This window comes from Pelmatolapia mariae, linkage group LG1, assembly GCF_036321145.2.
Source record: "Pelmatolapia mariae isolate MD_Pm_ZW linkage group LG1, Pm_UMD_F_2, whole genome shotgun sequence".
In the NCBI taxonomy this organism is placed as follows: Eukaryota; Metazoa; Chordata; class Actinopteri; order Cichliformes; family Cichlidae; genus Pelmatolapia; species Pelmatolapia mariae.
Genome location: NC_086227.1, coordinates 12,147,874 through 12,171,658, shown reverse-complemented (window position 1 = coordinate 12,171,658; position 23,785 = coordinate 12,147,874). Strand labels below are relative to the sequence as shown.

Here is a 23,785-nt window from a genome sequence, read left to right as displayed (position 1 = left end):
AAATAGGACGTATTTCTTTTTCTTGGCATCTCTAGCTCTCTTTTTCAACCGAGAGCGCAGTGAAATAGTCAAGCTTCAAACTATAACCTTTTTTTTCAGGGTCACGCCAGCTTCAGTTGTAATTGCTCATATAGTGAGCAGATTTTGAAGGCGAAAGCTTTTATTAAAATGATCCCTTCTATTTTGGGGGTGGGTTATTTTCTCTATTTGAGAACGAGCCTCGTTTTAAATTGTACAGCTCGTTGGTACATACCATGTAGTATTCTGAAACACTCGGGCACCCGCTGCAGTGCACGGACATATAAATTATTACCTTTGTTTTGAACAAGTTGTTGAACGCACCGAATGTCACTTCAAATCCAAAATGGCGAACATGCGAGGTCACATATCGTGGCCCAATCAGAACGCGACAGTGCTGTGTACCCCACGTGGGACTGACGCGCCGTGATTGGTCTTCGGCGCTAAACTCCTCCGGAGAACCCAATTGGTTAGCGCGAGGCCCCTCTCTCGGCAGTCGGGTCCTCGTGTCAGTGCACAGTCTGTGTGTGGTACAGCGCGCGGCAGAGGAACTGGGTACCCAACTGCAGGCTGGCGGTGCGTTTCACAACGGCCGACATTTTAAACAAGAAAAAAAAAATAACCGCTTGAGTCGCAAAATAATAATCCCTGGACTTACTGGAAGAGTTTCGAGCTGCTACTGGATCTAACAGAGGCTTTCTTTGAAGTTGTCTGCGGTCAAAAACTCGTCCCAGTCGAGGGGTTTCCAGCGTCCGAGCGGACTGAGCGACGCTCTCAGTCTCGGGAATCACCGGGGCTTTTAAAGGACTCTCAAGGGAAAGAAGAGCAAAGAAGTGTATGAAAAACAGAAACGACGAAGGACAATTGTCCGCCCTCTTATCAAATCTGCGGTGAACGTTACAGATTACCGGATATTAAGCTGCGTGTGGATACTATTTTTTTTCATATATATTCTTCTTACCTGTGCAGAGGAGAGGAGGAGAGGAATCAGTCGAGACAAAGGTAAAAAAAAAAGAAAAAAAGAGGGGGGGTTACATGAAGAGAGCCGCTAACAAGACGGGTGGTAGTAGTGGTGGCGGTGGCTTTATGGCAGCCGACTTTGAAAGCAGCAGCTCCTTGTTTTCTGATCTTCCCGGACCACCAAAAACAACAGTTGCGTGTTTTCTTTACCCTTTAGTGGAAGACGACTCGTTAGATTTACGAGGAAAAAGCCAAAAAAGAGCGCATCGTGTCGTTGCGGGTGTGATCAAAAGTCTAAACTTTGGGATTTATTTGATTCGTGGCATCAAACGCATTTTGCTGCCACTCTTGGTTTTTTCTTTTTCCCTTTCTTTTGCACATCTAGACGACAGATTTATGTTTTGTGGTACACACGCTCAGAGAATTAGTGGGTACAAAAACAAAACGACTTTATTCTGCATTTTGCACAAGGTGTATCGGAGAGTTCATAAAGCTCTACGTTCGTGTCGCTTTCAGGCGCTGTGAACGTGATCCAGCTGTTTTCTGTTTGTTTAGGTACAAAAGAAAGGAGCTGATCCATCCGCTGGGCTGGCTCTGAGTGTGCGCCTCGCAGCCGAGAACGAGGCTTTGTCCGCCGCCATCCTGCGCATATCGGGGAGGGGGTGGCGGGGATTTACCGCACCTTCGCTGGGATTACGGAAAGAAAGCACGAGAAAAACAACACACCGACTCCCTTGTGGAAAAAGGACTCGACATGTATCCACAAGGCCGGCATCCGGTAAGTCCCCCGTCTTTAGTCGCTGTTTGTAAATTGATGCAGAAGCGCTGCCCTTCAAAATGGCCTAATTAGCTCGTCAGAGTGGAGCTGCTGATCCACACCTTACTATTTATGGTCTGCATCAGTGCTGCTGAGGGCTTCACTGTGGCAAGGAGAGGCACCGAGAGGTGGTGTTTATTGGAAACAAGATCTGAGATTGTGTTGAACTCGGTAAAGTAGATCATCACCTCCTTCTGTAAACTGACTTTGTTTGCCGGTGCTGTTTGTGGTGAATGATTTATTAGTAGTACTGTTTTTTTTCTGGGGTTTTTTTTCTTTTTACAGTCCTGAAAGTTAATTGTGCAGTAAAAAACAGCACTGTGTGATTTAGCAACTCTACCTGGCAAACGGATAAAGTCACACCTCTGTCACTGCACAAGTTGAGTGAAAGCAGCTCCCTCTGCCAGTCCAAGACTCAAGGGAAATGAGAAGACAAACCATAAAAAAAAAAAAAAAGGACTGGGGGGGGTTATAAAAAAAAATAAAAATAAATAAAGGAGAGGAGGAGGTGGCAAGAGAGAGAGCTCAGCTATGTGATGATGTTATTTACACCTGTGGTATCTCCAATCTCACACTTTTCAGGCTCCTCACCAGCCAGGGCAGCCTGGCTTCAAGTTCACAGTAGCAGAGTCCTGCGATAGGATCAAAGATGAATTTCAGTTCCTGCAGGCCCAGTACCACAGGTAATGACTAGACTACTACTGTAAACACCAACGGCTTCCTGGAAACGTGAAGCAGAAGCCGTTGATGTTTTGTTCCCTTACTGTAGCTTTGTGCAATCATAACGTGGCGCACAAAAACCAAACGTTTTGCGTCGGTGTACCGATCCTTTTTACAAACGCAATGCTTTTTCTTCACCACCCAGCCTTAAAGTAGAATACGACAAACTGGCCAACGAAAAGACGGAGATGCAGCGTCACTACGTCATGGTGAGTACTACAGCTATTAAGCCGAGAACAGGATTTGAATGGCGTTTCCTCCCTTTCGCCTCAGGTGGTGAACAGTCACAGGTGCTGAAAAGAACCTGGTTGTTTTTGTAGAGCCTGTGTTAAGACTGTTGACTCACGTCTGAGTTTTCATGGGATAAGAAGGGAGGGGGGTGTGAAACTCTAGCCGAGGTCAAACGTCCAACTATTGATTGTGGGGTGTGACGACCCCCCCCTACCCCTCCTCTCAGTGGCTCTGGGGTCCTCTTTATGACCCTCCACCACCCCTCCCTAACACACCCAGCATGGCCCACTGGGGGTTAATGACTGGTCTGCTGGCTGTGTGTGTGTGAGAATCAGACAGCTTCCTGTGTGTGTGTGTGTGTGTGAGAGTTTTAAATCTTAACTCTCCCAGAGTGAGCCATGTGGTCACACCCAGAGGTTTCTCACATATTGGGAGACTTTGTGTGTGTTTTTCCTCCCAGCTGCAACGATAATGAACTACTTGTTGGATAATTACTTGTCATTGAAATATCAGGAAAAATCTCTCTCTCTCTATTAGTAAAAAAATGGATGGAAAATGGAAAAAAACTTACATTTGATAATCAAAGTAAGTAATGGATTTAAGTCTTTTTTCCCCCCTTCATTCAAAAATGTTAAAGATGTGCCAATCACAGTTTATCAGATGAGAAACTTTCTCATGTTTCTGTATTGTTTCTGATTATAAACTCAAAAGCATGCAAGTTCAAAATGTGTCTGTAAGGTTTTCACATCACCAAAAACACCCAGGGGCATTTACTAGATGAGTAGCTTTTAGTCGCAGCTTAAATCACGTTCGAAGTGAGAGAGCAGGAAGTTAAAAATCTGACCCTGCGTACTTGCTGCATGTCATTTTGCTTGCTTTGTGCACTGCATGTGTCAGAGCTTTCACCTTTTAATGGAAACCACACTTGAGAAGTGAGATAAGTGCTTGATGCCTATCAAAGTGCTGCAAAGGGTTAAATGTAAAACGGTTCCAATAGTGCAGTTAAATCTTATTATAGTCAATTCAGAGCTCTCTGATGATCAAATGGGAGACAAAGAAATCTGTGCCTCTGTAAAGACAAGCCAGCTCAAAGCTTCTTGCTAATACAGGAAAGGCTTCATTGTGTGCATGGGAAGAAAAAAGGAGAAAAAAAAGAACAATCTTTATCTGACAAGTTGTGTAACTTAGACCTCACACTTGTGTATGTGCGTGCTTATCTTGTTTGTACATGAAAGGAATGACTTTAACCAAACGCAGCAGTACGTTTGTTAAATATTATTTTCCCTGTGAGGAACCAGAAGGTGGTGGGAGTAGCTACAATAAATGGAAGCTGTTTGCTGTGTGTTTGATAAACAAGGCAGACAAACTACTAGGCTTTAGTTTGTATCTGTTGGTGGGCTCGCAAGCTTTTTTGGCAATCAGCAGCAGATAATGTTGTTTTCAATAATAGTATTGGCTTTCTCCTTGCTGTCTGGACGGTGTTTGCGCTCAAAGACGAGGCCGTGCCAAGTAGAAGTAAACAGGCGCAGCAGCCAGGCGAGCGTCTGCCGCGGCTGAAAAATGCGTGTTGAGATGTCAGCCTCGTCGGTTAATGTCAGTTCGCCCGCGCTTCAGTTGTTATTCTACATGTGATTGACTTCTTTTATTCTTGTTTGGGTGCTTGAGAGGACCGATAAGATGTCACACCAGTTAACCACTGTTTGTCTTGTTGCACGAGTTCTCTGTGCGTTCAGAGAAAAGTCGAGAGCAGTTTGGACTGTCTTGCGTTTTGCTCAATTAAGAATGGTGTCATTATGGATAAACATCTGTCTCTAATTAATTCAACATATGAATTCATTTAAGTTTATAATGTCTTTTTCTGCTCTCTCTCTCTCTCCGTTCTTTTACAGTACTATGAGATGTCCTACGGGCTTAACATTGAGATGCACAAACAGGTATGTAGCCATATCAGAGATGCTTTGTGTACAGCCAAAACACCCCCCTCCCTCATCCCTTCCTAGTGATTAAGAATATAAACACATACACATGCATACCTGATCTTAGTTTCTACCCTCATCCCTAAATGCTTCTGGGAGCGTACACATACTGGCTTCCTGTAGTGAAAACGCTGACAGGCTAAACAACACGAAGGGCACGCTGCCTGATGTGGATGGTTTGATAAGATTAAAGTGAAGTATTTGGCACAAATTCTGAGAAGATGGTGTGTCTGTGTGCGTGTGTGCGGTTTGCCTTTCTGAGTGTGTGTGAGTGAGCACATACATTGCCTGCTTTATTCTCCAAACCTCCCAAGTGCCATTTGAGCTAAAAGCTCATTAGTTCAGCTGCCACCCAGTACTGGGCATCATGCTGTATCAAAACTGTCCACAGTTCACTCCATGTCACGTTACTGTCGAGTTAGGTTTAGAAGCGCTGGCCACATTTGTTGGTGTACTTCCAGTTGATCTTTGGTCTGTCATGTCCAGACTGTTTGAAGCAGGTTGGTGTTTTGTTTTTTTTTGTGTTTTGTGGAAACCGTCCCAAATAGTGAATTGACTTACTGAACAGTCCTCTAGCAAGAAACAAAAAGTTCAGTAGCTCCAGCAGTGCTTTGATGACCTTGTTTTTTTTTTTTTTTTTTTTCTATAATCTATAATACTGTAGAGTTGCAAATCTAGAAAATTAACATGAATAATGTTTTCAGTGGGGTTGGGGTGTTTTGGACTGGCTATTGGACACATGTTATTCCGTCAGGATGTTAGTTTGGGCTCTGGGTTTTTTTTTTAACATGAATCCAGAGAATAAAAATAGCTGTAAGTTGTGACTTCTACCTGTAAGATGTCTGTACTTGTTCTGAGAAATCTCACCTGATGAGTTTTTATGCACGCACAGGACAATCTGGACTGTATGCAGAGAACTTGTGGAGTAGTTAGAGTAAGATATCGTCATCACACACATACTGTAGTCACCAGAGGCCTAAATAAAGAATCAACCCTCTGTAAAAGTCAGATTACACCTGAAGACAGCACAGCAAAACTGCTCCGTTTAGTAAACGATGTGACCCGAGGCTGTAGTCAGCTGTGTGAAGTCACATCAGCATAATGTTTTTATTCTGTTTACTTTAAAAGGAGAAGAACAAAAGATGAACATAATCTCCAGACTGCCCCCTTTTTATCTTCCTGCACTTACATTTCCATTTTCTCTGATTCACACTTGCTTTCTGTTTCCTTCAGTCGCCTTTGCCTCCCTAATTCTTCTTCTCCACCTCCTCTTGGCGCCCTTATGTCTTTTCATTGCGCCCTCCTCCCTTTTCTGCCCCCGCCGCCCCAACGATGTGATGTGAATGATGGCCCTTGTGTCATTAGCTGTGTGATATGATGTATGAGAGTGGGAGTCTGTCAGAGGGGGAGAGAGAGAGATGGAGAGGGGTGGGGTGGAGGCTTCATGGCCCTCAGATCCAGAAGGTTAATGGCATCAGTGGGAGGGTAGCCCAGTTGGAACAGCAGCACACTGCGCAATTCATCAAGCGTAGACATTTTCTGTAGGCACGTGGTGTGTGTGTGTCTCTGTGTGTGCATGCGCGCTTACTAGGTGTGTTTACAGTTTATCGTGGAGCTGCCCACCCCCCTTCCTTCACGTTGCTGAGCGTTTCTCTGTAAAGCAACAAGGAGATTTTAGTGATGCAGGGTGGGGGTGGAAGCTGGTTGTTGTGGTTAGATGATGGTGGCGGTGGACAAAACAAGTGGGTAAAAAAGGGGTGTGGTGGTGGGGTAAGGGGTGGAGACAGGAAAGAAGTGAGGGCCTTCAGGGTAAATGGGTTAATCGACTTGTCCTCTCCTGTGCATCTCCTTTGTTTATCAATAAGCCCGGTGGAGACGACTGAGATCTCTGAATAATGCATGACCCCCCCCCCCCCCCCCCCCCCACACTCTCTCTTTCTCTCACACACACACACACACACACAAAATCTCCCATCCCTGGTGAACGAGTGTCTGTGGTGACATCAGCGAGAGGTAAACAGACGCCCCTCAGCTGTCCCCGTTATTGGTGCGACCGGAGGGAGGCTGGATTATTGGATGCAGGCAGGCATATTACTTCGCTTGTGCTGAAGATTTATTGCAGTGTGACAAAGAAATGATAAACTAAAAGCGCGATTGAAAAGAGAGGGGGAATAGGTATAAACATGGGGCGCACATAAATATCTACTCCCCATCCCTTACATGGTAGCACCAGTTGTGTCTTTACACACAAACACTGCAATTCAAGTTCCCGCAGACACACAGTTTCCCCTACTGCTGCTGCCGAGCTGAATAGTTGCTATGAAAGGGATCTGTGCGGCTGCCGGGGGGTAATTTGTTTTGACAGTGTCTCTTATGATGGCAAAGAGTGCAGGGTGGAGGTAATCACCCTCGCTTGCTGTCAATAAGTGATTTTAATTAGCGCAGCTCATTAGGCTGCCTCAGCATCGTGCCCTGCTGACTTTGTGGTGGGGGTGTGGTGGGGGATGCTTTGTTTTTTTTCGCTCCCTCTGTTCTCTGTTGTGGTCCCTGTTTATCTCTCGTACACTTGCCTACATTTTGATTTTTTTTTATTCTTTTTTTTATTTTTATTTTTTTCTCTCAAATGCTCTCTCTTTGGCAAAGTGAGTGCCACACGGATAGAAAGCCTGATGAATAAATTCCTCTATCTTTCTACTGTGCTGCTTAACTTAGTTGCACCTTGGGTAGCCATTTTGTGAATTTGCTCCACATATCCATTTCCTCACTTGTTGAATGAATGAGGGAAACAGAGAAAGTGCTTTGTCAAGGAGAGTGAAGTCCGTTTCCTGGAGGAAGAGGGTGAAAGGAGGAGCAGAGGGAGGGAGACGGGAGAGCTTGTGCAAATGAATAATTTATACAGGATTCCTGGAATTGTTTGCCAAGGTGATGATGGCCGATCTTTCTCAAAGCCAAAACAAACTGACTATGAGAACACACACACAGTGTGTGTGTGTGTGTGTGTGTGTTTGTGTGTGTCTCAAGGGAGCTTGACGAGGTTACCGGAGGCTGAGAGACCTGCTTTATTTTGATAGCCAGGCTAGAAGGACTGGAAGAAAAGGTTTTACACAATTAGTGTGTGCGCGCGCTCGCTCAAACCAGCTGATGACAGGCCTGTCATGAATATGTGTGTACATGTAAACTACATAATTCAGAAATAAGAAGCATAAAAAAATGTTGTGTATTTGATGATTTGAGCGTTAACAAAATCAGACGTAATCTGTTGGAAAACAACCTGTTTCCATATGCTCCCCCTGCAGAAAAGGATGTCACTGTGTGTGTGTGTGTGTGTGTGAGCTCAAAATAGAATGACATGCAAAATATTCTTCATGCATTTGTAATGAACAAGATACCTCTAAGTGCCTCTTTCTTTCTCTGCTCTGGCTGAGAAGATAATTCCCAAACAGCCATCTCTGCGCCCCCCACCCCCCACCATCATATGCCACTTGTTTTCCTCGCCAATTGAATCCTCGTCAGAGACTCAGCTCTCCACTCGGGGGCTAATGCCTGGAGCGACAAACAGCCAAATGGCTTTCAACGCACCATTGACGGGGGAGGGGGGGGCAGGCAATGGAGAGAGAGAGAGGGAGGGAGACAGAGAGAGAGAGCCTCTCCAAACTCTGGTGCTACTAGACAACCCTGAGTACCTGTAATTGTGGAGCTGCAGTGAAAAGCTTCTGCCGGCTCAAAGGCTTCTGTTTTCAGTGGCTTTAAGTGACAGTAAACTCTTTCCAGTGCCCGTCTCTGCCACTAAAAGCACTGTGGAAAATAGTGCCTGCAAAGTAAAGTGGGAGTCGTTACGAGCGCTGCAAGTCATTGGATTTGTTATCAATGTGTGCAGGTTTTTCTTTTGTTGTTGTTGGGTTTTTTTTTTATTTTAACCCTTCAGAATGACTGGCTGTCAAAAAGACGTGCAGATATGCCATGTGCCTGTTTTGCTCTCCTTAACACATGAACTCTGTCTGAACAGAGCTGAGTGACTAAATACGGCACGGAAGGATGAGATGTAGCTGATAGCATCAGCGATTTGGTTGAGGGGTTTACAGTCACAGGTTGACATGTGAGCCATGTTTGCCCTCATGATCTCTTAAATCGACGCTCCTGTGTGACACTGCAATAAATGGGGCCCAGAAAGTACAACAGAAATGGATGCAAAGGAAGTCTGCTCCATTGTTTTATTTCCTGGCTCCAAAGTAATATTTAAAGTCGAGGGGTGGGGGTGGGGGTGTATTTCAGAGGAAGCCATGGGTTTTGGCAATATTTAAGTAGCTCAGCTCTCAAAGCACCTGGTGCTTCAGCTCATGTTTCAGAATGAATTGTTGAGAGAAATCTGTGTTTTTTAGCACAGTACTACTCAAAAAAAGAAAAGGTGCACCTGAATTCAATGAATTTTATTTATTTATTTTTTGGCTTAAAAGTGGTGGCTCTGAAGTGGTGATTTGCACCGAACAAATGGATGCCTTTCTGTGTGAGTGAGGGTTTGTAGGGTGGTTGCTCTAATAGCCGAGTGTATCAGCACACCGTCGTTTCTACAGGCCCCATGTTGCTCCCCTTGCAGCCATTTCCAGAGAAGTGGTGTGATACTGAAACACTCTCACCCTACCCATGTGTCATTGTATCCAGCCTCCGCTAATGATGATGGTTTATGAGTCTCCGAAGAACCCCACCACCATCACCGCCCCCATTTCCAGTCTCCCAGTTATCCCTCATTAATTTCCCGTGCTGATCAGATCGACAGGCCGAAAATTCAATTTAATGACCTGCCTCTGTGCTGCGCCTAATATGATTTTACAGGCTGTTCTGGTCAGAGCCCCAGCCCAATTTACATAACGATCAGCCGTGCCAGATAGTGTTGCCCCAGCAACAGAAGAGGGGGAAGATGAGAGAGGAAGAGGAAGGAGGGAGGGCAGAGAGAGTAGTGGAGATTAGCGTGAAGGGGTGCGAAGAAGCGTTTGGAGGAGGAAGGAGGGGAGAAAGCACAGTGCGTCTGAGGTCAGACGGGGGTTGTGAGATAATTCCTGACAGGCCAGCAAAGGTCTCTCTCCTCCTCTTCTCTCCCTCTTTTCCCGTTTCTCCCCCCTCCTCCAGAATGAAAAGGGTGACACAGAGGCTGTGCAGAAAGCTACTGGCACCTCCTCCCTCCCCCCTTTCACAGTCAAACAAGGTTAAGGGAGAAAATGAGTGAAGTGCAGCATCGTATAAAATGGCGGGAAGGACCTCTTCAGCCCACACACACCTGCTGGGCCTCCACCCCTAATCTCTCAGAATCAATTAGTTCACCTCCCCCGGTCCAGTCAAACCACATTACCTTAGTGTCACATCAGAGGGTTTCACTTCACCATTCATCACCCCCACACATACTCCACCACTTCTCTTTTATTCTGCTTTCTACTTTTGTGTTCCTCTCCTATGCATCTTCCTCATCTCTTTCTATGGAAAGTGCAGATTCAAAAAAAAAAAAAAGAAAAAGGAAATGGGCTTGGGCAAAATGTCTAGGGACCTTCAAGTGCGGTAGGCGGGCAGCACAGCATATCCATTTGACCAAATGCAGCACTGTAAAGTGCTCCATGTATGGCGAGCCCTCCAGTATCAGCTTACTCTGCCAGCTAATATTCTGTGGTCGATACCAAAGATGCCTCTGATAGATAGGGCCAGAGTTAACCTGTCTGCTTCAGCACGCCCTACCCCCCTCTGTATGGGCCGTAATTATGAAGTATGGACCTCATTAGGCTTTCTCCAGCCAGATGGTATTAGCATATTTCAGGCCTTAATGAAATAAGGCCTGAGCCTAATGGAGGCAGGAGAAAGGGGGAAGCAAATTTGTTCTAAGGCGGTCCCAGTTTAGTTAAGAAATACATGGTGTGTCCTGATGGACGCTGCAACATTTAGTGCTATCTTATTGGCTATTCTGTTGTCTGAGGCATGCAGTATGCTGGAAGGATGTCATTCTAATCATTTTTGTCTCTTCTCCTACAGACTGAGATTGCCAAGCGCCTCAATGCAATTCTGGCTCAGATCATGCCATTCTTGTCACAAGAGGTGAGTGTCAACCCAGCCAGCAGCATTTCAAGGATGAGACTGAGACTCATTTGTTTCACATTGTGCTGTTACTGTAGTTGTGACGATGACTATTGTGCAGATAATCTCTGGGGAACAACAGATGATTCACTGCACATAACAATGAGGAAACCTTTTTTTTTTTCCCTTCTTTTTTTAAATTGACAGTTTTAGCCCACTAAATAATGTATTTGACTCAAACTTCAAACAACTACTGACCACTTCTAAAAATATCGCCCCTTTTCGAGCTCATCCTGTCAACAATGAACAAATAGTCAAACATAAACACATAAATCAGTTCTTCTGAAGGAACTGGCTTTCCTGGAAAACTGAGATGAGAATTAATGCGCAAGGAAATGAAATGAAATGAAAGCAAACCTTCAAACGCCTCAAGCGGCAAACCTCCAGACAATAGATTTCAGTTTCAGCGTTCCTTTGATTCACTCTGACCTGCATTTCTATAATACATAAAACACATATAATACAGAGTCTTTTTTTTATGTCTTGTTTTACCTAATAGAAGATTCTCCTATTATGTTGAGTGCTATGTAGTACATTGATGTGTTGTTTTATTGACGATAGGTGCCATTAAATGACTATCGTGCATTATGGAGGCCCCCCAAGCTTAAGTGTCTACTTGTCTAGATGAACCATCAGGCGGGGAAATATTCTTCTCCATCAGTGATCTAATCTTTGTTTATGTGTCCTGCAGCATCAACAGCAGGTGGCTCAGGCTGTTGAACGGGCCAAGCAGGTGACAATGACTGAGCTGAATGCTATCATCGGGGTACGTGGACTTCCCAATCTGCCTCTGACTGTGTGTATATCCTCTCTTCTTCCTTCATTTGACCTGAGGCCAGAGGCAAAACTGCATACATGAAGGAGGACCAGCATTCAGATAGAGACATGTAGACTATTGAAGCGTGCTACATTTCGCTCACGGGTGTATTTGACCTTTCTAAGCTTCGGCCGAAGTGTCGCATGTCAAGAATAACTGGGGAAAAGGGCAATAGATTCACAGGAGAAATGGGGGTGAAAAGGGGATAAAAGTAGCTTAGCGTATTAATCTGCAGCAATTTTCTTTCACCCGTCTGTGGCATTTGAGTTTTTAGACTGAATACAAACTAGTAACACCATGTCCTCTTCACTTGTGCAGACTTGCCCTGGTCTCCAGTGGTTCATTATGTTTTTATTTGAGTTGACAATGTTTGCAATGTGCTGTCAGTATGGCGTTTTTTTTTTTGTTTGTTTTTTTTTTTGCTGTAATTTCTGATTGCTGGTTAACCATGACCCGTCAGCACCCAGGTTGCAGCTCCGCTTTGATTTTCCTCCTCTCAGCCAGAGTCAAAGAACATCTGATATATAGTAACACAGTCCAGACTGGGAGATCAGATAATGGTGTTTCTCAGATTTCACTTTGGCTGCACTTTAATTAGATAAAAGGTCCCAGCCAACAGGCTTACCCCTACCTCTGACCCAATAGCTCGAGGAATTAAGAGTGGTCAGGTCAGGACAAGCATTGTGATTACAACAGAGATTACAGCAGCATGAACTTAGCAGGTACTAAGCATTTGAAAGGTGTAGTATATAAAAGGTTTGGGCAGTTGTGGAAGAATAGGGAGAACAGGAACACCTTTTTTTTTTTCCTCCCTACTGTTTACTACATTGTTCCCTGATGGTTGCCATGGCTTCTATAATTAAGTCATATCATTTAACAAGCTTAAATTAGCTATTTCTGTTGTTGCTGTGGGTAAAAAAGTACAACAAGTTTATTTATTTATTGTCATCGTAATTCAAAGTTTTCATTTCAGGCGTTATTTGTTACAATCCAATATTTAATGGAGCAAATGATTGGAACAAGCTGCAACAATGTTTTGCTTTTAATTCTTTAAAAAAGTAAGCAGAACTAAATTGTTTATTTGTAAAGCTCTTAATATGAACAGTAGGCGAATAAATCACATTGGTTAACTTAACAGTTGGAGCTTATTTCTTTAAAAAAATAAAATAAAAATCCCAGATGTTTAAATCTAACAGACAGTACAGGGAAACTCTTTCCCCAAAAAATCCACTCTGAAATATAGCCTGTGCACTGCCCGGATCTTGCATTTGCTTTACTTAAAAACATACACGTGTATTTGGTTTTGATAGTCAGGTTACATAGTGATAGGAGGTTGTCGACTGAGCAGCAGATTTTAAAATTCGATTTAGCTCAATGAGCCAGGACCCGAGGGTAATTACCCACTATTTGCGCCTCTATTTTTTTTTTTTTCCCCCCCAACGAAGTCCTTTCCACAACAGGAGTTGACCCTGCCTTCATTAAAGATAGGCAGGGCTAGCCTGAAACACACACACACACAATAATACACTCAGGAAAACAGGCTTAATTATAGGGTTGAAAAGATGGCAGGTGATCAATCTCCATGTCCCCACAGGGTGGGTGAGGCAGTGATGCTCTAGTGTCTCAACATTAGAGCCTCAGAGACACTCGGAGCATCAAACTCAGGGAGCGTTCACCTGCACTTGGATCAGAAAGTGCATTTGAGACATGCATAAGTTAGAGGTTTGCCCTGCAGGGACCACCTGCTATACTGTCAGGTTGTCATGTAATTTACTGTAAAGAATCCATACGCACATGTATGGAGTATGTAACAGAACCACCCCACCCTCTCTTAATAGCTGTTAGTGACTGAGGCCAAAAACAGTTTTTCTTTCAACTGTGTGGGCCTCACTCATAAAAAAAAAAAAATCTGTTAGGTAAAATTATGCCTTAGGAAAAATGATTAGCAGTCCATTTTTCTGTTGGTCAGCTGATGGGTCAATTTTCTAGCTGGTTTGGTATTGTAGTTTATTAAAAGTTGTTTCTAAATAAAAGGGCTAAAAATAATTAGATTTGCATAATTTTTACAGCATCATAAGGCTGGTCTCTACTGGTTTCTCCCCTGTTTTATGAGTTTTTGGCCAGAAGCAGTGTATGATTGAGTCTGATTTGACAAGTGTCAGAGGTGCAGACTCATTTCCATGTTCCTACCCTCATTTCCATGAATTCGACACAGGGCGAGATTGTAGTTGGGATAATGGTTAACAAGTCAGTTACAGCCGATGTGCTCCTTATCACGTATCATGTAAATGCTAATCCGCGGAACACGACATAAACCTTCACAGCGTCAAGTTTTGCTGTTGTCACTCCAGTAACAGCGATCTCCTCTCCTTTGCATGTTTTATTTGGCTATGCGTATGTCTTTTATTACAGAGTAAGAGTGTCTACATTTACATAGTGTGACTACAGTGTCCAAATTTACACATGCTTTGACTTAACATCTCACAAAAGCCGGTGATGTCTTTATCCGATTTGAATTCATCACTTGGGGCTTTTTGTCGATTTAATGAGGAAAAATAAATGATTGTATTGAAAATAGCCATCAGGTGCAGCCCTACCTCTGAATCTCTGCTCTCTCCTCTGACCCAGCACCTGCACCCGCCTCGTGGCGTCTACCCAGCCTTCACGGTCAGTGTTGAGAGGAGGGTTTTGAATGATTAGCTTGCAATGAAATGTCTGTTTTTTGTGAAGGGAAATGATGCCTTTTGGAGACAAAGCACAGCTTGGGGCGTGTCGGGTTATTTTTGGCCTCTACTCTGCCCGACTCTGGTGTTGTGCATTTGACAGAACGTTATCTCTTTATTCGACGACTAACCTCAGAAATGTTACCCCCGTTCTTCCACCGCTGTATTCTGCTTCAAACATAGGTTGTAATCCAAATCTTAGAGTCTTTGTTGTGACGACCGAAGAAGATACGATGAGCTCGAAACTGTTGTAAAGCACAGAATAAGTGGGTAATGTGGCGATCATTGCCAGACTTATTAAGCCAGGGTGCCAGCTGGTTTGTGCTGGTGCTGTTGATGCTTGTTCCACCTGACAGTACTGTTCTGCAGGGAGCCAGCTTCGCCTAGTTAACTTTAATTGCCTGTTTCCTGTGGAAGTTGCCTGAGCTGCTGCGGCATTTACACATAATGAAAAAAGATAAGTGTGAAAGGAAGCCAGCTCTTTATCCATGAATATTGAATTGGAGGCAATTTATTTTCTGAAATTTTTTTTCCCCCTCTTTTTTTCTCTCTTCTCTCTCGCTCTCTGCACCTCACGACTCCCTTCCCTCGTCTCTCCTCCTCCTCCTCAGCCATAGCTCGCTAATGAGGCTTCTTGATAATGATCCCTGCACGCTTTTCCTCATTAGGCACACTCAATAGGGACGTCCCTGCCTCAATCCCTCGCTCACTCTCTTTCATTCTCTTGTTATTTTCTGATTCTGCCTCTCCCTCCTTTTCTTGTTCTGGCTGCCCCTTCCTCTCTCTCTCTCGTTTTTTTTTTCCTTTCCCCCCCCTTCTCGCTTTTCCCCTTTTTTCACAACAAATAGGCTGCTCGGCAAAGCAGTACAATATCGATTAACAATGCCACCCCTCAGTTGCTTATATCCATTGTAAGATTTCAGGTCCAGCTCGACATAATGAGCTGACTGAATAATGGCCAATTGCTAAATAAGCCTTTAAATGTGGGAAGTCACTAGATATACCCTTGTCTAGTTTCTCCATTTTATGTAATGAATGTATGGATGAGCTTATTGAAGTTCTGTCTAGCAAGCAGAATAGCAATCATGTTTTTTAGGTTTTTTTTTTTTTTTTTCCCCCTTTTTGGAGAGGCAGTTGATGGATGTGCTAAGTGTTATTTAACCTTGTTTTAAAGCACTTGCTTCCCTCTTGCCTGAGTGGCTATTTAACTCCTGTCTATCTACTCTCTCCTCTCTGGTTGCCTCTCTCACACAGACATTCAGGGCCTCATGGGAGGCGTGTGTGTTCTCCGCCGTCTCTGCTTAACAGCATTTTGCTGAAGGAGTGCATGCTTGCTTGGTTTTCCAGAGTGTTGAAAGGTTTTGAGGTTTTCAAGTGTAGACCTATTGATTTTTTTTTTTTTTTTTTTTTAAAGTGTCCCAGCTATGATTGAAGCACAGCGGTTTGGGAGTGAACAAAAGTGTTGTATCGTTTTTGGCGACCACAGGTGACGCGTTATTGAGTCAAACACAGTTGTCAGATAAAGGTCACGTACCATCAAACAATGAGCAATTTGTAAAGCTTGCAGTGATAAGCGTATCAGTGTGGTAATGAGTGCAGAGCGTGATTTTTAAAAAGAGAACCAGACGCGTAGAACAAACGTGAGGTCGGGGTCCTTTCAGAGGAGGAACATTATGAGTCATCTGTGTGCAAACTCTGCACAGGTTTGCTAACTTTTACATCGCTGCTGAAACGGCCTTTTTGGGGCAGTTTGTAATTCAAGTGTTGCTCAAGCCTCAAATGGTAAATATCATGTGGCTGCAGCTCCTCCTTGTTCTGATTTGCTTTCTTTAATAGGAATTTAAATTGAATATCTTTATACTCAAACTCCTGTCTGTTTTTCTGGGAAGTAGTGATTGGTATTTCACACTATTTCCTGGTGGAGCTGGATCCACATGTTGGCGGAGACTTGCAGGCAGCTATTACGCATAAATGGTTTGGCTTTCAACTGAATGTCGTCAAAGCCAGCTCTAATGCAGCAGAGTGTGTTCATTCATGGATCCACTTCCCAGCCGACCCACTTGTCCTCTGTTGTGTCTCCCGTCTCTCTGCGTTTGTTTGCAGCAGCAGCAGCTTCAGGCTCAGCACCTCTCTCACGCTGCCCACGGTCCCCCGGTCCAACTGCCCCCTCACCCTTCAGGCCTGCAGCCGCCCGGCATCCCCCCCGTGACGGGCGCTGGCTCCGGCCTGCTGGCTCTGGGCGCTCTTGGCAGCCAAGCCCACCTGCCTGTGAAGGATGAGAAGAACCACCACGACCTGGAGCACCGAGGTGAGGAGCAAAGCCTGCCACACACAAACAAACACGCTGCCTATGGCATTTTAGGGATGATGGCTAACTGTAGCTGCCAAGCACTGCTTTCTCCAGCCAAATATATTTATCAGTGAAACACATCAACATAGGTTTTTAAATGTTTTTGTACCAAATGGATGTGACGAAATTTTTTTTATATAAGATTTTATACAATTTCCTTGTCAAACCCATGATATGTCAGCATGAAAATAGTTTATTCTGACACAGACAACAAAGAGCCAATTATTTTTATAAGTTGTAATCATTCCTTTACCATTAGTATTAAGGCATTAAAAGCCATTAACATATCAGCAATTGAGGTATCGGGTTAATAATTGTTGATCTTAAATATGAAAATTAAACGTGTCTTCCAAGTGGTATCAAAATCAATACTGCTGAGTTGCTGATATGAGTAATCCTGGTGACACCCATACTAATTTGTGTTTTGCTTTTCTCTCTCCTGGCCCCTCATCTTTTCACTCGCCCCTGGCCATTCCTCTGAAAGAACGCGAGTCGAGCACGGTACGTTGACTCTCCGTCTCCTGTGTGTCGCTCTCTTGCTCACTGTGTTTGGTGATTAGGTGTCTTTACATAGACGACAGCCCTTTGTTCAATAGAAACTCATGTGCGGGCACACACACACACTGCTGTAGTCACAGGGGTATAAGCTGACTGAATCAAATAATGACGTCTGGCCAAATAAGCCAGTGCCATCTAATCCAGGTGGAAAATGACTCCAATCACTGGGCAAGGATTAGTAGTCAGCTACCTCCTTTAATTTCAGCACAATTAAAAGCGACTTTGACTCTCCTTCTCTTCATCCCTAACCACCTTAAAGGATTTACTGGTTGCATGTGTCCAGTACCTGGCTCTTTACATCCCCTCTTATCTACCTGTCTCCTTTTCTTTTGCTAATTCTATTATTTTCCTGCTCTGTATTCTTATCTTAGTCATTCATTCCTTTCCAGCACTTTTTTGATTCACCCTCCAGTCTCTCGCCGTCACCGTCTCGCTTCCTTCTCATGTTAAGGTCCTTGTTTATTGGACTAGCTTAAAGCTCTCAGTTAGCCAGAGTGCAACGCTCTGTTGGATCTGCTTGGCCAGATTGAGTTCCCATTGACTGACCATCCTGAATGGGCCCACTCATGTCTGAAGGGAACCCAAACTCGTCCCTCTTCTCATGTGGTGACGAGCGGCTGCCAACGCCACCTTACCTGATCTCCCCGCCACAGTCTTCTCCCTCTCTTTTCCAGTTTGCGCACACAGTCTTCCTGTCCTTTTGTGTCAGGTCACCTGATACCAGAGTTGGAGGCAAGTGCAGGGTTATTGAGTCTAAGCAATCCTTGAAAGGCTTCAGACTCAGATACACAGACAGGCTGCAGTAGATTTTTATCGGTCTGTCTTTGCACCAAACCAGATTAAAACTCTCCCACAACAGTAGCTGAACCTGAGGAGGAGGCCAAAAGCTGCTTGGTTAGCTTAAATGGTTGGGCAACTGTAGTGGAAGTGTATGTTATTAACTCCTCCAGCACACTTTTTTTCCTCACACTCTCCTCAATTTAGGAGGTTTTTATCTCACTAAGTTTTCAAGCTGTTACCTTTCTATGCTGTTCTTTCTTTTTGAGTCAGCCAATATGTCAGAAACCTCCCTACTGCCTCTTTCACCAGGCCTTTCTGTCTCTGATGAAGGCAGGGATTTGTTGAGCTACCTAACAGTGTGGGCTATCCTCAGGGTGTGCTCGCCTACACTTCCTCCCTCCTTCTCCCCCCTGCCTTTCGGCCTGTTTGGCAGTGCCACCCCACCACACCAGCGCCCAGACTACAAAAACCCCGTTTGCAGCTTCTGAGAGAGTGCCAGCCTGTCCGAGCATTCCCACTAGTGGGGAGGACTCATTGCCACACTGCTATGCTCTCATTGCTTGCCAAGTTCCTTTCCTGTTTTGCTCTCTTGTCTGCCTTCATTTTCTTTTCTGTGTTTTTTTTTCTTCCTTTCCCCCTTCATTTTCTCACTCTGCCTCTTTCATGGCTCTTTTCTCTGCTGGCAGCACCCTCTTTCACTTTGCTGTCTGGTCCAGGTTCCCTTAGTGGCCTCTTTCTTTGCTTCCTCTTTTTTTTAAAAAAAAATTCTAGTTCATTTTCATGAACTTTACAGTCAGTGTTTTTTTTTTTTTTGCTGTGACCTGTCACATTACTCAGATAAGCACACACACAGGAGCAGCAGCCTTAGACTTGGTTTTTGTGGTCAGTTTTGTTTTTATTTGCATGTACTTACTGTTAGGCAGTACTGTTATGAATGTGGCCTGTTGAGTTTGAGTTGGTAGCGTGTTTCTGGCTTTCTTGTGTGTGTGCATGTGCATGCTTCAATTTTTTTTTTCCTCTTTGCCTCTACTCAATCGTCTCTCATCACCTTGTGTACCAGTCTCCCATTGGTGTTCTCTGTGTTTATGCGTTAGCTGTTTCCTCAGTCTAGGACTGTTGTCCAGTTAGCTTTGCACCCAATAGTGTTACTGGTCTGACAAAGGAAAGGGCACTAGAGTCCTCTCTGGGTGAAAACACACTGCTCGGTAGCATGCGCCTCTCATCAAGGTTTGTCACCTGCTGCATTTAAACTACAAAACAGTGACTTTGCTGAAGGGCACAATCTGGCAGAAAAGAGTTCGCTCTACATCACAGGCTCCACTCAACAGATAACTCCATTCATTTGCAATATTGGGTTGCCAAGACAGCAGCTTAAAGTGCTACAAGATGAGTTTGTTTCAGACATTTGTTAAAATGCAATTCTACACAATGCAACACACCGTAATCTCCTCATAGCTCTCTAAGCACATATAGTTCAGGATATTTATTGTTTTAAAGAGACTAAAAGGGAACTGGAGACTGATGTGGTCTGTCTGCATGTTCTTGTTGGCAGAATAACTCAGTTTCGCCATCAGACAGCCTGCGGGCAGCCAGCGAGAAGCACCGCAGCTCATCAGACTATGGTCTCGAGTCCAAGAAACGCAAAGTGGACGACAAAGACAGCATGAGCAGATATGTGAGTGTTTGTTTACTTTCCGTCCGAATATCACAGAAAATAATGATGTTTGTAGCCTGTTTCATTTCAAAATTTACCTTTCAATTGCTAATTGCTGTTTTCCTGAAAGGGTATACCTGAGTTTATTCAGTTAGCTTAGTAATGAAACTTACTTCACACTAAATGCAAAGTTTATTATGTGCATATTGTTTCTATCCACAGACTTATCTTCATATTACTTAAAATTAATGCCAGGTTGCAAAGTTCTCCCAAAGACACTTCATTGAAAATGTAAATATTAGAAACTGTGGCAAAGTGTTACATTTAGCATTTTGAACTTCTCTCTGTGTGCAGCAAATAATCCTGTAGCTCATTCATTCTCAGTCTTCACATCTGGTCTGGTCAAAAATGTGGACCGCTTTGGTTTATGCTGTAATTTTAGCCGTCCCAGTGAGCTAACCCGTTACTCCGTCATTTCAGGACAGTGATGGAGACAAAAGTGATGACTTGGTGGTGGATGTATCCAATGAGGTAAGACTGCAATTAAACTGAGCTGCTCAGTCACATTTTTCAGTGTGAAGGCTGCACACAAAACTAAACACAGCTCTCTTTTGTCTGCCGAAGCCTCAACACCTTTCCGCGTTGCCAAAAAGTCTGTCAAAATATTGGTTGTGTGCGATGAGTGTGTGTTTACTTGCTGTATTTCTTTTGCCACTCATGCAGAAAGTGCGACAAAGAATACAAAGAAAAAGGGGGTGACAGGTGAATGAGAAGTGCGTGCATGTGTGTGTGAGAAGGAGAATGTGAACGTGCATGAGTATATTTATCTGTGTTTGCACATGAGGCCCCGGTTTGTTTGACCTACATGTACATGCCAGTGGCTTTCCTCCAGTCTGTTTGCTCAGTCTCGCTCTCTGTCTGTCTCATTTAACTCTGTAGGATCCGGCCACCCCTCGAGTTAGCCCCGCTCACTCCCCTCCTGAAAACGGGCTGGATAAATCACGAGTCCTGAAGAAAGATGCTGCCCCCAACAGCCCCGCCTCTGTCGCCTCTTCGGGCAGCACGCCGTCCTCTAAAGCTAAGGACCACGCCCATGTGAGTGTCAGGGACACGCTGCAAGACTAGAGAGAAGCTGAAATAAGGAGGTTACAGTGGAAGGGCAGGGGAGGCTGAACTGACACACTAAAGAGCATTTGTCAAGTGAAGTGGATGTCTGTGTGAAAGACTAATACGCAGGCTTAGCAGTTAGCTGCTATGCGGGGCTTGCGAGGGCAGAGGGTAGATGCACTCTCAGGAAATCAAACCCTATGGCTCAGCCCTCTCAATCTCCTTTATGGCTTACCCAATAAATGGTCATTTCTCCCTCGGCCTCAGGCTGTAAATAACCCAGAGACACAGCAGCGGGGGAACTGCTGTCTCTGTCTTTTTATGCTGCAACTCATCTTCTCTCCTTCCAACTCCCACTTTCTCTAATACTGAAGTGTTCACTGACACGGCTATGTTAGTGAGATGTTTTTTGTAAAGCTAAGGATTAGGATAGCTTTATAATCCACATCATCTCTCTCCACCTATAATGTCACTAGGCTAAACCCCCACTTCTTCAGCCTCCCATTTGCCAAACATTGAAGGATTTGGATTAATTATAAGAGGTGTTTGGGACACCATCTTGAATGTCTAGCCACTCCTAATAAGCTTGACTTCTAAGCAAAGGTTTATACCCGTACCCCCAAACACACAAACACATGCCATGGCTGTAATGGAAGTGTCAGTGTTAGATTGGATTACCTCAAGCCGTCCACTCAGATTGTCACTCTGGATTTTCCTGCCAGTGAGGGTATTTTTGACTCTGTGGGGGATTTTGAACTCTGGTATGGATGCTGTTGTGTGTGTGCCCAAGTGTACGTGCACGCACATGTAAACTTACAACTTTCAGTAATAGGATCCAAATCACACTGAGGTTAAAAGTTGAAGACTATCTCTGTTTTTTAGAACGACAAGTCATCTACGCCAAGCTTGAAGTCAAACACGCCTACACCGAGGAACGAGGCGCCGACACCTGGAACAAGCACCACTCCAGGACTGCGGCCTCTAACGATGGGCAAACCGCCCGGCATGGAGGCATTGGGTGAGTATCTGCAAGATACTTTTTTTTTTTTTTGTTTTGTTTTGTTTTGTTTTTGTTTTTTGTTTTTTTTTGGGGGGGGGGGGTTGGTTTTGTTTTTCTATAATCAAATCTTTTTTAAAAAAACAAAAACAAATTAATGCTAAATCACCAGAACTGGTCTGCTTTTTGCTTTACTGCTGTAAGTGTCTGATCTTGTGATGAGAAGCAAGATATTTGTAGAATCGTAACAAGTTCCTCTTCATTTGTTTCTCCTGTTCTACATTAACGTTGTGTCACATCCAAATGTCACATCCAGTCATACAGGCCCATAGACAAGCCAGCACTGACTGGTTGTTAGGAAAAATGTGTAGTTCCCTGCACCAACCACCATAACAATTAAGAATTTGAATTTCAACTGAATTTGACTGGGGTCTTATTGGGCCAGGGGAAAAAAAATCTCCTTCACATTTAAAGTTCATTTTAAAATTTGACAAAAACACCTCACCCAAAGCTGCTCCCAATTCCTAACCCTAACCATGTAACGCAATTTTCAGTGCAACCCTGTGCTCACTATAACAAATGATTGTTTGACACCTAACAGAATGAATGATTCTTTCTTCTATGAGGTTTTTATAAATCTGTTTTTTAATTTTCTCTCCGTCAGCCGCACCAGCCCTGCGTACCCCCCTGTCCATCGCCGGTTCTTATGCCACTCCCTTTGCCATGATGGGTCATCACGAGATGAACGGATCCCTGACGAGTCCTGGCGTGTATCCGGGTCTCATTTCCCCACAGATGAGCGCTGCAGCCGCCGCCGCCTACGGACGCTCGCCAATTGTAACTATTCCAGCTTCTATAAAGCATTTATTAGTGAAAATGAGGATTTATCACACACATCTGAATAAATAATGATTTGCCCGTTAGATAACGGCAGCCCTCGCGAACAGCTGTATTTATTATCCGCCGCTACAGTAGGTTGTGTTTGCAAAATGACTTTGAGAAACTTGAGCACTCCTTCTGCATTTCCATAACTCATTGTGAATATTTCTGCTTGGCTGGCTGCAGCTTGTTGTGTGTACATAATGAGAAAGTAGAAAGACGGCCCAGCTCCTTTACTTTGATGTTGGCTAGTTAGCATTCTAAAGACTAAAGAAAAATAAATAAATCTTGGTCTCAAATGCATCTCCATGTTTGAAAATCTCTCAGGCCTTCATTAGCATTAGCATGTGGGATGTTATAGCCTTGTGCAAAGCTCCTCTGTATGCAGTGAAGCTCAGTCTGTGCCTTTCAAGGGATTTGCCTGGAAACAATGGTACAAGGGTTCCCCGAGGCGTAAGCACCTAAAGCAAGGCTGCAATCCGAATGTTAGCTTAGCCTGATTTATCTTTGCAGGTTGTTTGCTAACTGTTCCGCCGTTTTGCTCATGCAGGCGGGCTTCGACCCACATCCTCACATGAGAGCCCCTGGGCTGCCAGCCAGCCTCACTTCCATTTCTGGAGGAAAACCGTGAGTATTTAATTTTTCTTTCTTACTTACAACCCAAAGGTTTTGTGTTTAAACTAGATTTGTATTTAATGGATTGCTTGAACTTCTGATGAGCTTTCCCCTCCCTCTCTGTTCTGCAGAGCCTATTCTTTTCACGTAAGTGCAGATGGTCAGATGCAGCCCGTGCCCTTCCCTCCAGATGCACTGATAGGGCCAGGCATCCCACGGCACGCTCGCCAGATCAACACACTCAGCCACGGGGAAGTCGTGTGCGCCGTCACCATCAGCAATCCCACACGTCACGTCTACACTGGCGGCAAGGGTTGTGTCAAGATCTGGGACATCAGCCAGCCAGGCAGCAAGAGCCCAGTGTCCCAACTCGACTGCCTGGTAACTTTGTTATTTCGTTAGAAGTCTCAGGAGGAGAAAGTGTGAAATGTGATTTAGATGCGTGCCATTAGACTAGCTGTTGTAAGGC

At 44.3% G+C, this 23,785-nt stretch overlaps 1 protein-coding gene across 10 annotated transcripts in view; it reads left to right on the top strand.

The window, feature by feature from the left end:
• Positions 1-543: 543 nt before the first annotated feature.
• Positions 544-23,785, top strand: part of tle3b (TLE family member 3, transcriptional corepressor b) — a 28,800-nt gene continuing 5,558 nt past the window's right edge. Inside the window, exons 1-17 of one of the 10 annotated variants that reach the window (XM_063472309.1) lie at positions 544-1,020; positions 1,534-1,756; positions 2,378-2,478; positions 2,661-2,724; positions 4,636-4,680; positions 10,735-10,797; positions 11,528-11,602; positions 14,282-14,320; positions 16,480-16,685; positions 17,170-17,227; positions 19,617-19,739; positions 20,199-20,249; positions 20,658-20,813; positions 21,708-21,843; positions 22,487-22,659; positions 23,252-23,328; positions 23,448-23,697. In XM_063472309.1, the coding sequence (XP_063328379.1) occupies positions 1,733-1,756; positions 2,378-2,478; positions 2,661-2,724; positions 4,636-4,680; positions 10,735-10,797; positions 11,528-11,602; positions 14,282-14,320; positions 16,480-16,685; positions 17,170-17,227; positions 19,617-19,739; positions 20,199-20,249; positions 20,658-20,813; positions 21,708-21,843; positions 22,487-22,659; positions 23,252-23,328; positions 23,448-23,697 (1,641 nt within the window). In that variant the 5' untranslated portion in view covers positions 544-1,020; positions 1,534-1,732. Of the gene's footprint in view, positions 1,021-1,533; positions 1,757-2,377; positions 2,479-2,660; positions 2,725-4,635; positions 4,681-10,734; positions 10,798-11,527; positions 11,633-14,281; positions 14,321-16,479; positions 16,686-17,169; positions 17,228-19,616; positions 19,740-20,198; positions 20,250-20,657; positions 20,814-21,707; positions 21,844-22,486; positions 22,660-23,251; positions 23,329-23,447; positions 23,698-23,785 lie in introns of all 10 variants that reach the window. The other 9 variants (XM_063472327.1, XM_063472299.1, XM_063472381.1 and 6 more) reach the window with 9 other exon arrangements.